Source organism: Lepidochelys kempii, chromosome 1, assembly GCF_965140285.1.
Source record: "Lepidochelys kempii isolate rLepKem1 chromosome 1, rLepKem1.hap1, whole genome shotgun sequence".
NCBI lineage: Eukaryota > Metazoa > Chordata > Testudines > Cheloniidae > Lepidochelys > Lepidochelys kempii.
In genome coordinates, this window is record NC_136380.1 from 186,016,733 (window position 1) to 186,032,326 (window position 15,594).

Genomic DNA, 15,594 nt, shown 5'->3' on the forward strand with positions numbered 1-15,594 from the left:
TAAAGAATGTTGTAAATCTTCTGAAGCATCACTTAGTGGGTACCACCAGAAGACAGATACTAAGCTAGCTGGTAGGAGAATTTGTATGCAAGATACAGCTCCTCACTTGCATGGTTCTTGAGTAGATTAGCTAGCCTGTTATATGGTCTGCAACCCAGAGAATATACCGTCTTTTAGACCCTGATACTGAGAATTGCATGTGTACTTTACAAATGAACTGTCTGCAATACCACAGTCTACGACTTTAAACAGATTTCAAATATTTACCATGTATGTGTGATATAGCAGGGATGTTACCATTAAGTTTCAGAAGTTCACCATAGAATCATAGAATATCAGGGTTGGAAGGGACCTCAGGAGGTCATCTAGTCCAACCCCCTGCTCAAAGCAGGACCAATCCCCAATTTTTGCCCCAGATCCCAAATGGCCTCCTCAAGGATTGAACTCACAACCCTTGGTTTAGCAGGCCAATACTCAAACCACTGAGCTATCCCTCCCCCCTCAAAGGTGTGGCCCGTACAGGGATCGAACCCGCGACCTTGGTGTTATTAGCACCACACTCTAACTGAGCTAACCGGCCATCTGGGGGTTACCTTTTGGGCTTTTTCACCATCAGGCTGTGCAGAGATTTGAAATGAGAATCTGAATAGCAGAATGTTTCCTCCCACGTTACTACGGAGAAAGAGCAGCCAAGCTTGTATGAATAAAGTCTACCTCATTCCTTCAAACAAAGCAGGAGGAGGATTTGAGAATAAATTGCAGTTTTACTCAGGAGAAAGGACTATGTTTTAGTATCCAGTCTCTCCTCCCCATGCACACGACATAAAACTTGATTGCTGAAATTCTCTCAAAAAGGTTTGAAAAAAGCAGAGATGGAATTAGACATGGATCAATGAAAGAGCAGCAAGGCAACAATTTACCCAGTCGGGCTGTTTCGTTAAAAAATCTGCTCACTGAGAATTTATCACCTTTGTCATTTATTTTAGTTCTTTCCCCTTTACCTTAGCCTCTAATCCACAAGTCAGAAACCCCACCTCACTCATCAGCAACCCAGTGTGACAAAGAACCATTGAGTGTTGCCCTTTGGGCAGAGACACTTTGGCAGTGAACAGACTTTGCAAACAGCGTCAGATCTTCTCCCAGTTGCAACAGAAAGGTCCACTGCAAGGCAAGTGTCTCCAAGAACCACTAACCCAGAAGGATGTCCAGAAGCAGGAGAGTTTTTAACCAATTCTCCAGCCCTCAAAGTGTTGAAAGAGGCTGTGGATACCATCTCCAGCGTTCAGGTCTGCCCCTCTGAGATAATGCCAAACTCAAAGAAACAATCAAGTTCAGCTCAGGACAGGTAAAACGAATACAGGAGAAGTGAACTGAAAGAGGCACACAGCAACCAATACAGTACCTTTTATAAGATATAAAAGCTAGTCCCATCTAGCAGCTAATATGGTTGTGACCCTAATAAGGGAACAAACAAGGAAAAGTTTGCCAGTCATGTGAAGTACACAGGACACCACTAGACTGGATTAAAAAAAAAAGTCCGTTTTTGTAAGAAACAATATATTTTATTTTTCTGACACCACAGCCCTGGCGAGTGGTTTTGTACCAAATTTAATGGAGGTTACACAGAACGTCTTACGCTGGGGAGGAAAAAAAATAACCACAAAAAAAATCCTGGATAACTTTTAGTGTCTGTTCCACTCCCACATTAATAAAATCACTTGGGGTTTCTAAGAAAAGGAGAATAGGAAACAGTGAGAGAGACTACTGTAGAATGTAACAGTGTCCAAGTCCAGCCCCTTCCTGAAAGTGGGAAAACTCCCCACGAGGAGAGGCTCTTCTAGATTTACTCCCCAAAATAATACATTGTATTGCAGCTGCCAAAGGAGGAGACAGAAGGGGACGGAGAGAGAAGCCTATTTAATAAGGAGTGGGAGGGAGAGACAGAAGGTGCTGGACAGCACTCCATAATTTGAAAAATATGTCCTTAACTTATTATTTCTTTTAAAAGATTCCCCTCACTGAACTTAAGTTCCTTTTTTGTGCTTTTCATTAATACTCTGCTCTGAGGTCGTAGTTTGGTTTTCTATACATTGGAGTTGAAGGAAAATAGTCCGAAGTTCTGAAGATGGATTCTCCACCTAAAGTAAACAGCCTAGAATCCCATTCTCCTCTCACCCCAAAGACTAAAGTCTCTGCTAAAATCCCTTTTACAATATAGTACAGTACACAAAAAAAGCCCCAAAAAATAACCGAGAGTCCTGGGAGAAGCCAGTCCAAAGGACGTAAACATACAGAGAATGGTGCAACTTGTGACAAATGGCAATTCTCAAAATACAGCTACAGATTCTCAAAGCAGGTGCCATCATGGGATACTGAAGTCCACAAAAATAATTTTTAAAAAATAAATCTTAAAAAAAACCTGTTAAAATGAATAATCTGTTTTCAGGTAAATTCCATACATTCGAGATTTCCCAAAGCATCCTCTGGTCTCTTTTCACCTATTGCATGGCCAAACTGTACTCCTGAAGCTCCCCAAAAGCCGTCAGGACTTGGAATCTCATCTTGACAAGGATCAGAACATCCAGTCTTATGGTAGCAGCTTAAAACATCATGTTCCCTGGATTTCCAGGGCCTTGGCTAAATCCTCCCATTCCAACATCAGCAGCCATACCTCGGGGTCTCATCTGGGGGGGAATCATGATGTTCTGTTGGGGTCCCATCATGCCCTGCATTGACATCATCATACCAGGTGAGCCAACAGGACCTGGGTGGCTATATAGCCCAGCAGGGGCTCGGTCCTTGCCTGGAATCATGCCCACTGCAGCTACTGGGTTACTCATTAGCGTGGGCTGACCAGGCATTGCCGTTTGTGCTGGTGACATCATCCGATGATGAGGTCCCATCATGCCTTGCTGCAGAAAGGCAGGTGGTCTCATTGGATTATGGCCTGGCATAGATGGAGCAGTTCCGAGGGGGATATCAGCAGTTCCCACTGGCCCTGGGCCCCCCATGCCAGGTAATGCAAGTCCCATTCTTGGAGTCTGCTCTCCTATCATTCCCTGCATATGAGAGAATCCAGGCCCAGGACCCTGCGGCTGCTTGCGGCCTGGAACTTCCCCACGAGGGAAATACTGCAGTGTCTGGCTAGGCTTCTCTGATGGAATTATCCTGGACAGGTCAAACTCTGGTATTCCAGTGGCTCCAGGGCGGATCACCTCCTGCAGGTCTGGATCAGTGAAAACCGAAGGCATGTTTCCTAGAACAGTGAAGGAGTCTGGACCCCCAGGGCCTCCAGTCTTGCAAAGTGCTGGATCTGTTGAACTTTGGGGCAGGTTGGTGGGACGCCCCAGAGGTCCTTCTCCATGGAAGCCCATTCCAGCAGGGAAGTTGCCTTGTCCTCCACTGGGGCCATTGTGCGGAAATGGCACCTGCTGGGGCGGGGACTGTACTGGAGGAAACCCCTGTGGGAAGCCCAGGCGTCCTTGAGGTACCATTGGAGGATCTTGGGAACCATGCCCCATCATTGGATTGTGTGACATCAGGCCAGGTCCTACAGGGACCCCATGAGGAGGTATACTGGGTCCCATAGCATTTGGAGAGGGCATCTGATTGGTATGGGAAAGAGGCTGGGTCATTCCCATTGGGCTAAGGGTTGGCATTGGACCCACTGGGTTTGGACCTGAAATTCGAGGATTCTGGGAATTAATGCCCATGCCTAAGGAAGAAACAAAGAATCATATTTAGAACAGACAATCAAAGAAGATAGAAGAACTCTGTGTAATGTTCCTGGCTCCAATTTAAAAAACAAAATTAGTGCCAGTGAAAGATGCCAAAACTTCACTTGCTAGGGCTACTGTTCTATTTAACCATAAAATGTACACAGCATGGGCTGCAGGAGCCCTACCTTGTCCTCACACTGTTCCAATGGGACTGAACGGGGCTCTTAAAGTAGGAGGAGAGGTCACCCTAGATCCAATCCATATTGTGACCATTTTGTCAAGACAGTCAACAAGCGGGAAAATTAGTGGCAAGTGTGTGTAGGGGGTGGGGGTTGTTTTATAAACATACACAGACATTTGTCCACTGCAAGTGGACTGAATACCTCCCTTCCAAACATATGGTACCTGCAAGTCAGACAGCTCTCACTGCTGTTAGAGCTGGTCAAATTAATTAGTCCATGAAAGCTGCAATTTGCCATCAAGTCATTTTTTCAAGTATGTGATCAGCTCCAATCACTACTGTCCTGGGCAGACTGTAAACCAGTAAACTACAGGCAAAGTCTTCAAATGCCTGTTACCATACTCCATGCTGAGAGTTATCTTTTTCAACTGGCTTTTTTTTTTTTTTTTTTTTAAAAACAACAGATTTCTATTGTGTTCCTATGAACAACAAACAATTTGGGGTAGGGGCTTATAGTGTAAACACATTTCACTCATTATAGAGCAGGTCACTAAGCCTAAAGGGACAGGAGCTTTTTTTTTTTTCTCTTCTCCCCTAATGCCTGGATAAGGAACTGAGCAGCTTCCCCCCTTACTCTGGCACAAGCCAGACAGTCACCATGCTCCATCCTCTGTATAAAAAGAGGGTGTATGTTTCTGGGAAGCATTCCAACTGAAGCAGAGCGTGCAGAAGGCTGGCTGGGAAGCTGCCTTACCTGGTAGATTGTTCATTGGTGGCAAATTTGGGGAGCGTGCTGGAGGGGAGTCATCATCCGAGCTAGCCACAGTCTTGATGGCATCATGGTAGAGTGGCGTAGAGCTGGGCATGGCAAACTTGGACATCCTGGACATCATGATGGAGAGGGGATTCTGGGAGAGCGTGGGCTCTGGAGGCATTGTGTAGGGACTGCTAGAGGGAAGATTTCCAGGGAGAGTCACAGGAGCAGACTGGCTGACAGTGGAAGGTGGTGGGCCACCTAAAAGAGGAAAGGGTTTAGCTGTTTTTTCTCCCCTTTAAAATAAACCCCTTTTCTCCCAGAAAACCCCCTCAATGGTTCCAAGAGTCCATCCAAATAGTAGTAGTGAGGCAACCAGATAAGTATGGTTGAAATACACACTGTACTCCTAGACAGTGGATTTCTATCCATGTGGTTTCTTTTGGGAAGGAGACAATACTAACTCCAGAAGCATGGTCAACTAGTTGGAAAAAAAAACTTTCCCATTTATGCTTCAAAATGTGAGCACAGAGACAGAAACCAGAGGACATACATCCATAGTAGGTCATACACTACAGGCATCCATGCCAATTTCTGGAGAGCTCTATTAAAAGTTTATACAAAGTTTCCTGTTTTGACTTAAGCTTAAGTCTTGCATATAAAAGCTCATTAAATTAATAGGGAAAGATACTCCTTGAGACTGTAACTGTAAAATATCCCCCCCTCTTCCAAAGGTGTAAACACAATTTTCTGCTGCTCCCAGTCCCCATGTCTCCTCACCAATAAGCTTCAAGATGCCTGGCCCAGTTTTGGATAAGAGGTCATTGCTTTCAGGAAGAAGTTTAAGACAAGCAAAAGCCACCACCAAAAAACCTCTGATATTAAATACTCCTCTAGGCACAAAAGTAGTAACAGATTAGAGAGTCTGGGTCTAATTGCAGCAATTCAAGCCCAGATTCAATGCCAATTTAACACTCCACCTCAGAGGCCACACAAGCATCCAGATTCTTCCTCCTTCCCAGTGTGGCACATGCTAGGCATACGACTCAGAATAAGATGGCTAAATGACAGCTATTGGCATATAATGGACATTAAGTGTCTCTAGTGAGAACCATTGCTGCCACAGGAGCTCAAAACTCACTAGAACATGCATTTCTGAGCCACAGGAGCAGTCCAGTCACTTTGAACAGGGACAAAGGCTGCTGGTCCCTTTCAATACAGTTATCATTCTGCAACACTAGAGGGCAATGTAGTCATGCATCTTTCACAGTCTCCTCACTAACTCCTGCAATAAGGAGGAGGTTTCACAGGCTGAAAACCTCTTGAGAGCTGGTTCCATCACACTGCTGCTTCTGCATGGAAACGCTGCACACCAGGGATTTACATATTTGGAAGCTTATAGCAGAAACAGACTCAGTCACATATAAGCTCTGAATCTATGAAAGAGGAGACTGGTGCTGCTGAAATGCCAAACAGATAGGTTTCTGGATTCACACGATCTGTTCTTAGATTGTACGGTCTTTTGTGCTAGGCACTGGTAGTCCCTCCCCCAGGCATTCCAGGCCATGACTGGGGCTCCCAGGTGCTATGATAATACAAAACAATACCACCACCACCCCACAGACCTGCAGCACATCTCTGAGGAGCAGCTGTAGATAATCCACCTGCTACCTCTAACTATACATGAAATAGACAAAATCCAAATTGGTATCAACAAAGCTCCTCCTAGTAGAATTTGTAAAGTAAAACTATACCTGTGTCTGAACAGATTGTGAACAATAGCTCCTATGGCCAGCACACATCTATCTACAGGTATCTTTTGTTTCTCCTTTATCCTAACAAACCCGTTTATTTTGAGGCACCTTTATGATCTAAGCAGCAACATTTCTCCCCAATGCTACAATATTACAATAAGAACAGACTGGCAAACAAACTGTTCTAAGCTCTTCTGCAAAGAGTGACTTCCTCCTCCCCTTCTCTTTCCTCCCAACCAATCCAAATATACTTGACCCTCATCTCTGGGACAAGGGCAGTATTCAGCATGTGCACATGGGCAAGAGGAGATGAGAGGAGGCAATTTGTTATGGAGCTCACCCACATGTTCCACTCACTTAGTTCTGAGCCTAGACACAACCTGCTTCAAGCTGGCAGGAAAAACTCCATGTTCTCTCTCCTCTTTGCACTCCCTACCCCAAATGCACACTGCGTAACCTCTAAGCTCTCATCTCATGTCACACTTCAAGATGACCATATGTGAACCAAAGAATTTACGTTTGGATAGAAAAGGAAGCACTGACCTGATTCCACATTCCCCAGCATGGCTGGGGAAGACATGGTGAGAGATGCTTTGTGGTTCGGGGGAATCCCAGGACTCTGCAGCGGGGGCTTTGGAGAGGAAGTCCAGCCAGGAGAAGGTGCAGGGAGGGAAGGAGACTTGAGGTGGACTGGTGAGGCAGCAGCAGATCCCAAAACAGGGGGAGACTTAATGGAAGCAGCAGCTGCTGCAGCAGTTGGCCCTGCAAGCATTCCTGCCAGCTGGGATGGAGTCTGAGGAGACTTAAGGTTCCCCGAGGGAGAACCCAGCATGGGAGACTGGACCTGCCGCATCGTGGGAGACTTCAAAGGGTTGATGCCCGGTGAATGCACCTGACTAGCTGCAACAGAGATATCCAAGGGCTTGCGTCCTAGGCTGCGCTGAACAGGGGGAGCTGTGTTGAGGCTATTCGGGTTACTGGTTGTGTTGAGAGGTAGTGGCGGCATGTGGCTGAGCCGGTTGTTAGTCCTTTGGTCAGGCCCAATCTGCTCTCTGAGATTACGGAGACCACCTCCTGGGCCCTGAGACATAGGAAGGAAAGGCCTGGGACCCATGCCATACTCCTGTTGGGGATGCTCTCCAAATGGCAATGACACCATTTTCTGCTGAGAAGAGAGCATCTCTGACACACCTGGACGCAGTTTCATCATCTCCTCTGGCCCCACTCCAGCTTCCCTCATCTTCTGAGGTATCATAGATGGGTTGGAGCCCATGCTAACGTTCAGACTTATGTCCCCCTTCATGCTCCCAGGGCCCATCCCAAACTCCAGCTCCCTACCAGGGCCAATCTGAGGTGGCATTCCTTTTGGGAAGTCCCCCCTGGAGGGGCTCAGGGGCCCTTCAACAGGCATGCGAGAGAAGATGGGGTTATTCCCAGGCTCCATGTGTCTCTGGGAGGGAATCATCCGGTTCATCTCTATGCCAGGCCTGATGCCTTCTATGCTCAAGCCAGGGGGCAGGCCCAACTGTTTCTCTGCCAACTGCTGTTGAAAGATCTCCTCTGGCAGGCCCTGGGGATTTGGGAACCGCTCCCCTCGGCCAGGACCACTGAAGACACCCTGGCTTGGAGGGAAGTTTCGGCCATCTGGGATTTTTGGCACATCTTCTGGCCAACTGACTCCTGAAAGCCCAGGTCTGGATGTGGGGTTTGGGACACTGGGGCTGTCCATGTCAGGATTCATCATTCCTGCAAATCCAGGCAGGCGCATCTGGCTCCCAGGCATATTGGGATGAGGGGCCATGCCTCTGGGGGGTAGAGAATGAGACACATTCATGCCATCAGCAAAGGACTCTGGACCGCCAGGACCCCAGCCCTCACCAGGGGTCATCTGATAGGGAGGTGGGGGGCCTCGAACCACACCTCGAGGCCCATGTTGGTGGACCATCATGTCCTGCAGGGAACACTGCTGCACCACAACCTGTTCTTGCTTCCTTCTCTTCTCCTCATAAAACTCCTGCTGTAGCTTCAGCCAGGCCACTTGCTCAGGAGTCATATGATCCAGGTGGTCTGGTCCTATGGGTCCAGATTGAGAGTTCAAAGACGGTGGCACCATTTCATCTGGTGAGAAGGGCATGTCTCTATGTCCTTGAGGGCCAAATGGAGCCCCTCCATCTGTCCGAGGTCCTGGCCCTTTGCCTAAACTTTGGGACTGAGCCATCATGGCCTGTATTGGCCCTTCAGGTTTCTTTTGAGGACCATCCAGAACTCCAGAGTTCTGCTGAGGCCCCCCACTTTGCCCTCCAGTGAATTCTTTCTCATCAGGGAAAAGCATGCGCTGTATATCTCGTAGAGTTTGCAATGAGCGCTCTCGATGTTCCAGCTGCTCCTGAGACAGTCCATCTGGGTTCTCGCCTAAACTGGATGGGTCACCACCGGATACCTGCTGGGTGGGACCTTTGGGGTCTGCATTGGAACTGTTGCTCCCCTGGGAGACTGGGCTGACTGCTCGATTATTTGGGGTTGAACTCTGCCCAAATCCCTCAGTCTGCAATGGGGTGGAGTTGGAAGGGCTGCCAACAGACATCACTTTACTCTCTACTCCAGGACTGTCCTGATCCATGGGACACGGGGGGCCAGCAGATTTCGATGCTGGCGCCGAAACAGGTGGAGTTGGCTGTATTTTGGCATTCTGGGGAGGATTGTGTTCCTGTGAAGCATGGGGCTGCGGCTGAGGTTGTGGCAGAGGCTTGGTTTCATTTCGAAGTGCAGAAACCTGGGTGTTCTGAAAGACAAAGCAGAACATTTTAATCAGCTCTTTTTACATCTCTGTGAATAGAGTGAGAGGGATAAAGATCAAGATGCACTGTCTCGTCCCCACCTTAGTCACACAAACCTGCTATGAACACTTTCTGTAGGAACTCATGCCTTTCACATATAATTTGCAAACTAGAGTCTTGGACAAAGATGAAATGTTCATTTCACTCATGTGTCACCCACAGACCCAAACGATGATGTTTGCACCTCTCTCCTATATCACCAGAACGACTCCACCCAATTATAATAAAGTTGGAAAACTACTCTGGAAGCACTAAATCCTTTAATTCTGCACAGTGCTCCCTCCAGCCAAGAACATGCTTTTCAGAGCGTAAGGAGTCACCCTCCCTCGCCCTCCCCCACGCATGTGCACACCACTCCATCTCCCCCTTCTACCAAGTAAAGGCTCCCTACCAGGGGTAGAGTGTTTCGCTCTGCCTTGCTGTTTGAGATGTTCTGGATATGAAAGGACACAATGGTTTCTGCCTGTCCCTTCAGCACAGCTTCTGCAGCCCTGTAAAGACAGACAGACATTGGTGAGGCTGCAGTTGGATGATTATCTTTCTTAAATCCCCCTCTCTCCCAACTACTAGGGGCAGGGAGAAAAGGAAAGCAAAAGTCTGAGCCACCTGTCTTTTGACCCCAGAGGTCTGGGAGAAGAGAAATCAAAGGAGAAGAAAAATCCTCCCATCTACAGAATCTTGCTAATCAGTATTTAGGGTTCGTGTCACCATTTAACCCATCCCTAAACCATCCACTGTGTAGCTCATGAAACAGGCTGTCTGCCAACATTTGCCAAAAACAAGGCTAGGTGGAAGAAACTGAAAATCCTCATCCACGGCTACGTGTCAGTAATGCTCCCCCATGATCTGTAAATGGCTACCCACCCCACAAAGGATTTGAAGGAGGAAAACATGCTTTTGAATTTAATGTAATGAGGCAAAACACAAATGGAGGGAAAGACATGAAGGACACATTTACGTACTTATTGGCCATCTCAGTAGAAAAGACATAAACCACTTTGGATGGAGTCTTTTGTCCACTAGCTGGCTCCGAAGTGGCAGTCAGGCCATGGGAGGGTGTGGAAGACCTTGGGGCTGAAGCAGTTGAAGGAGTCACGGAGTGTTGCGTATGCTGGGAATCCTGGGTCTTCATATGGTCGGCAGAGTTGCAGTCTGGAAAGGAAGAAGGGGTCGGGGGGAGGAGGGGGGAGGGAAGGTCTCACCAGTGTTGAAGCTGTGAGGAAGTTTGATACTTCTCTCACCCTTGACTCTCAGTTGGCATCACGATACCCAACGTTCCCATAAAGAAGGCTCAGACTCCTCTCCCAGTTAGTACTAAGGAAGCTGTCCTGTTACACCATGATTCCCCCTCACACTCCAAAAAACTCTGCAGGCACCGCTGAGAGGAAATTCATACTGTCTCAGCTCTAGCTAGTTTCCTAGCATTCACAAATGACTAGGTCAAACAGCATATATGAGACACACACACAAGCAGATAAGCATTTGAAGTTCTTGTAAAGTGGGGGAAGTTTTATATGAGACCTTTTTTCTCTCCTTACTCATGCCACCTGAACCCTAGTCTGCTATACTGTCAGACTGACCACACAGCTTCTAATCACACCAGTTGGAAACGAACTCAAACTGGACCTAGGTCTTTTACAGCCAAAGCTCTCTTGTTGCCACTCTGTCAAGGCGTCTATCAAATGCAAACTCTGGAAGACCTAATATCACAAGGCAGTAATAATTCTTTGCACTTCTGCGCCACCTTTCATGTGGCGATCTCAGAGCAATTAATCAAATATCACAACTGAGAAACACAAGTAGCAGCTATTTATACTGCACCTAATTTCACAGGTTAGGAAATTAAAGAGTGGGGTAAAGGACACGTCCAAGGTCTCACAATGAATCAGTGGCAGAGCCAGAACAGACTCCTGAAGTCTTGACTCCCAGTCCTGTGTTCCTACCAGTCACAGAGGTGTAAGTGATTATCATCACCCAATACACCTTACTTGTCTGTATTCACAAAACTGGCTTGCATGCTGGCTTTGATACTCCGATTCAAACACAGAAGCTCCTGGGAGGCCAAAGGACAGAGTGGGGTGGAAGGAGACTAACAGCTTTTATTTATTTTCCCAAAACTTCTTGGGGAGTTTAGCATGTGTTAGCATGAAACAACTTTCCAATCCTAATCAGGGCTGTACTTCAACTGAACACAGTCACCACCTCAGGCAGACATGCTTTTGCTAACACCCCCAAGCCAAATGATCATCTCACACCAATACTTAGCACTTACCTTTGATTTCCGAATCGTCACTGGGAGTCCCAGCATCTCTCTGTTCGAAGGAATCCACTGAAATGCTCCTCTCTCTCTTTCCCTTCCCCTTGGCACCATTTCCAGCCCCATTCTTCAACCCCATGCTCCCACCTGGGCCAGGGAGCACTTTGGGGGGGTGACCTCCACTCTTGGGGTCACAGGGAGAGGGCTGGGATTGGCTGGTTGAGCCCCCCTGTTTACCCGGGTTGGAAAATTTGGAATCCAGCTGGGGGTTGCCAGACGGGGACATCACTGTGGGGGGACGGACCATCACCTCCTGCTTTGATTTGGGGCTACTGAAAAAAAGAGAATTAAAAATAGAGATTAGACTGTCGATTCACTCTGGTGGGAATGGACTAGAGAGAAGCAGCAGCAGCAACCACTGCTGATGCCACCTTTACCGAGCAAGGCAGTTACTGCCGAGTAAGAAATGCCTACATGCTTGGTTTCATCCAGCTGCTTTTTCAAACATGCCTAGAAAGGGTTATTATCCAATATGGGATCACAGTGCTCAAGGAGGCACAAGAACAAGCAGCAGGCCTGCCAGATCCCAGGAACTGCTCAGTCACATGAGGAGCTACCTCTGGGGCTTCTGTCAATAAAGACAACGGTTTCTATGTACACAGAAAAGCATCTCACACCAAGACCAGCTCAAAGTAAACAAACAGGGCACCACAAAGTTCACCACACTACCCATCCAGACCCAAATGACACAGTACAGCTGTGATCACAGAGCAGAGAAACCCACCACAAGCCAGCCCAAGAGAGCATAAGGAAAACCCAGCATTATTGCAGCACTCATCACAGATCAGGGAAACTCGCCAGGAAAATACAAACCTCTGACCATGAAAACAATTAAACCAGCTATAAGCTGCCTTTGAATGGGGAAAGAGGAGGATACTATCTCCACACACTCTCCTGCAAAATGGGGTAAAGGAGACTGCATTAGAGTTTACCAAAAGAAACTCAAAAACAGTCTTTTCCCACCCACTGACCCATTACACAAACTACATCCTAAAACTATTTTGTCTCCTTAGATTCCACTCAATTACAGTCTTCCTTCCTCCCTTTAGTCTAGTCACTGTCATCCCTCCTCCTTTCTTCTGCATGGATCTGCTGGGAGCTCATTTTATCCCTCACCCCCAGCCCAAAAGGCAGTGCACTGTAGCAAGCCTCACTATGGAGCCTGTCCATGTTGCTCCTTCAGTTGGTCAGACAGCTGACTCAGAAGCACTCCCTCCAAGTTACTATCAGCTCTTGCTGACCCCAAGGGTGCAGGATCAAACCTAGGTGTGCTGTCAAGCACATGATACATCCAGTGCATTGCTTTTCCTCCAAACTTCTCCTCTTCCAAGTCAATGGAGAATGATTGTTCTAATGGGGGACTTTAATCACCCTGATATCTGCTGGGAGAGCAATACAGTAATGACAATCCAGGAAGTTTTTGGAGCGTGTTGGTGGACAACTTCCTGGTACAAGTGCTAGAGGAACCAACTAGGGGCTGTGCTCCTCTTGACCTGCTGCTTATAAACAGGGAAGAATTGGTAGGAGAAGTAGAAATGGGAGGCAACCCAGGTAGCAGTGACCATGAGATGGCTGAGTTCAGGATCCTGACAAAAGGAAGAAAGGAGATTAGCAAAATACGGACCCTGAACTTCAGAAAAGCAGACTTAGACTCCCTTAGGGAACTGATGGGCAGGATCCCCTGGGAGGCTAATATGAGGGGGCAAGGAGTCCAGGAGAGCTGGCTGTATTTTAAAGAAGCTTTATTGAGAGAGCAGGAACAAACCATACCGATGTGCAGAAAGAATAGCAAATATGGCAGGCAACCAGCCTGGCTTAACAGTGAAATTGTCAGTGAGCTTAAACTAAAAAAGGAAGCTTACAAGAAGTGGAAATTTGGACAGATGACTAGGGAAGAGTATAAAAATATTGCTAGAGTATGCAGGGGTGTAATCAGGAAGGCCACGGCACAATTGGAGTTGCAGCTAGCAAGGGATGTGAAGGGTAACAAGAAGGGTTTCTCCACGTATGTTAGCAACAAGGTGGTGGTCAGGGAAAGTGTGGGACCCTTACTGAATGGGGGAGGCAACCTAGTGACAGATGATGTGGAAAAAGCTGAAGTACTTGGTGTTTTTTTTGCCTCCGTCTTCACAGACAAGGTCAGCTCCGAGACTGCTGCACTAGGCAACACAGTATGGGGAGGAGGTGAACAACCCTCATTGGTGAAAGAACAGGTTAAGGACTATTTAGAAAAACTGGACATGCACAAGTCCATGGGTCCAGATCTAATGCATCCAAGGGTGCTGAGGGAGTTGGCTGATGTGATTGCAGAGCCATTGGCCATTATCTCTGAAAATTCGTGGCGATTGGGGGAGGTCCTGGACGATTGGAAAAAGGCAAATATAGTATCCATATTTTAAAAAAGGGAAGAAAGAGAACACAGGGAACTACAGACCAGTCAGCCTCACTTCAGTCCCTGGCAAAATAATGGAGCAGGTCCTTAAGGAATCCATTTTGAAACACTTGAAGGAGAGGAAGGTGATCAGGAACAGTCAACATGGATTCACCAAGGGCAAGTCATGCCTGACCAATCCGATTCCCTTCTATGAAGGGATAACTGGCTCTGTGGATATGGGGAAAGCGGTGGACAGGATATATCTTGACTTTAGCAAAGCTTTTGATACCGTCTCCCACAGTATTCTTGCCAGCAAGTTAAAGTAGTATGGATTGGATGAATGGACTATAAGGTAGATAGAAAGCTGGTTAGATTGTCCGGCTCTATGTCTAGTTGGCAGCCGGTATTAAGTGGAGTGACATAGGGTTTGGTCCTGGGCCGGTTTTGTTCAACATCTTTATTAATGATCTGGATGATGGGATGAACTGCACCCTCAGCAAGTTCACAGATTACACTAAACTGGGGGGAGAGGTAGACATGCTGGAGGGTAGGGACAGAGACAAATTGGAGGATTGAGCCAAAAGAAATCTGATGAGGTTCAAAAAGGACAAGTGCAGAGTCCCGCACTTAGAACGGAGGAATCCCATGCACTGGTAGAGGCTGGGGACCGACTGGCTAAGCAGCAATTCTACAGAAAAGGACCTGGGGATTACAGTGGACGAGAAGCTGGATATAAGTCAGCAGTATGCTCTTGTTGCCAAGAAGGCCAATGGCATTATTGGGCTGTATTAGCAGGAGCATTGCCAGCAGATCAAGGGAAGTGATTATTCCCCTCTATTTGGCACTGGTGAGGCCACACCTGGAGTACTGAATCCAGTTTTGGTCCCCCTGCTAGAGAAGGGGTGTGGACAAACTGGAGAGAGTCTAGGCAACAAAAATGATTAGGGGGCTGGGGCACATGACTTATGAGGAGAGGCTGAGTGAATTGGGGTTATTTAGTCTGCAGAAGAGAAGAGTGACGGGGGATTTGATAGCAGCCTTCAACTACCTGAAAGGGAGTTCCAAAGAGGATGGAGCTCGGCTGTTCTCAGTGGTGGCAGATGACAAAACAAGAACCAATGGTCTCAAGTTGCAGTGGGGGCGGTCTAGGTTGGATATTAGGAAACACTATGTCACTAGGAGGGTGGTGAAGCACTGGAATGGGTTACTTAGGGAGGTGGTGGAATCTCCACCCTTAGAGGTTTTTAAGGCCCGGCTTGATAAAGTCCTGGCTGGGATGATTTAGTTGGTGTTGGTCTTGCTTTGAGCAGGGGATTGGACTAGATGACCTCCTGAGGTCTCTTCCAACCCTAATATTCTATGAAGTCTGGCACAGGCAGATGAATGACATGGACAAGGCTTGTGCAATGGTAATCAGTTCCATGCTGCTCCTGCCAGCCACACAGGGAGAACTTTGTGTGGGAGTGCAAGCACAAAGAGCACCAGTGCTTGACCCAGGCCTTGGATAACACTGCAGTAGAGCAGGGACACCTCCCCCTCCCTGCCCAGAACAGTTCACTGAAGTTTCTCACCTCTGTGTGTTTCCTGATGGGGAGTTCCTCACTTTGGGGTTACTGGAATGCATTGACAGAAATCCTGAGCTCACACACACACAGTTG

At 47.4% G+C, this 15,594-nt stretch overlaps 1 protein-coding gene across 1 annotated transcript; it reads right to left on the reverse strand.

Moving 5' to 3' along the window:
• Positions 1 to 1,430: 1,430 nt before the first annotated feature.
• Positions 1,431 to 15,592, reverse strand: BCL9 (BCL9 transcription coactivator). The gene is made up of 7 exons (XM_073304399.1): positions 15,508 to 15,592; positions 11,518 to 11,834; positions 10,208 to 10,397; positions 9,637 to 9,736; positions 6,952 to 9,190; positions 4,655 to 4,915; positions 1,431 to 3,715 (listed from the first exon to the last, which is right to left on the reverse strand). Exons 1-7 carry the CDS (start codon positions 15,558 to 15,560, stop codon positions 2,601 to 2,603), a joined length of 4,275 nt encoding a protein of 1,424 aa, XP_073160500.1. The 5' UTR covers positions 15,561 to 15,592; the 3' UTR covers positions 1,431 to 2,600.
• Between the last annotated feature and the right edge of the window lie 2 nt (positions 15,593 to 15,594).

What these genes read in the sequence shown, in the direction of transcription:
- BCL9 (XM_073304399.1), bottom strand. Translation starts at nt 15,560, where the DNA reads ATGCATTCCAGTAACCCCAAAGTGAGGAACTCCCCATCAGGAAACACA. An exon ending in TCTACTGAGATGGCCAATAA is followed by an intron (nt 9,737 to 10,207) that starts GTACGTAAATGT and finishes CTGTCTTTACAG; the next exon opens with GGCTGCAGAAGCTGTGCTGA. An exon ending in GCTGGGGAATGTGGAATCAG is followed by an intron (nt 4,916 to 6,951) that starts GTCAGTGCTTCC and finishes TTCCTCTTTTAG; the next exon opens with GTGGCCCACCACCTTCCACT.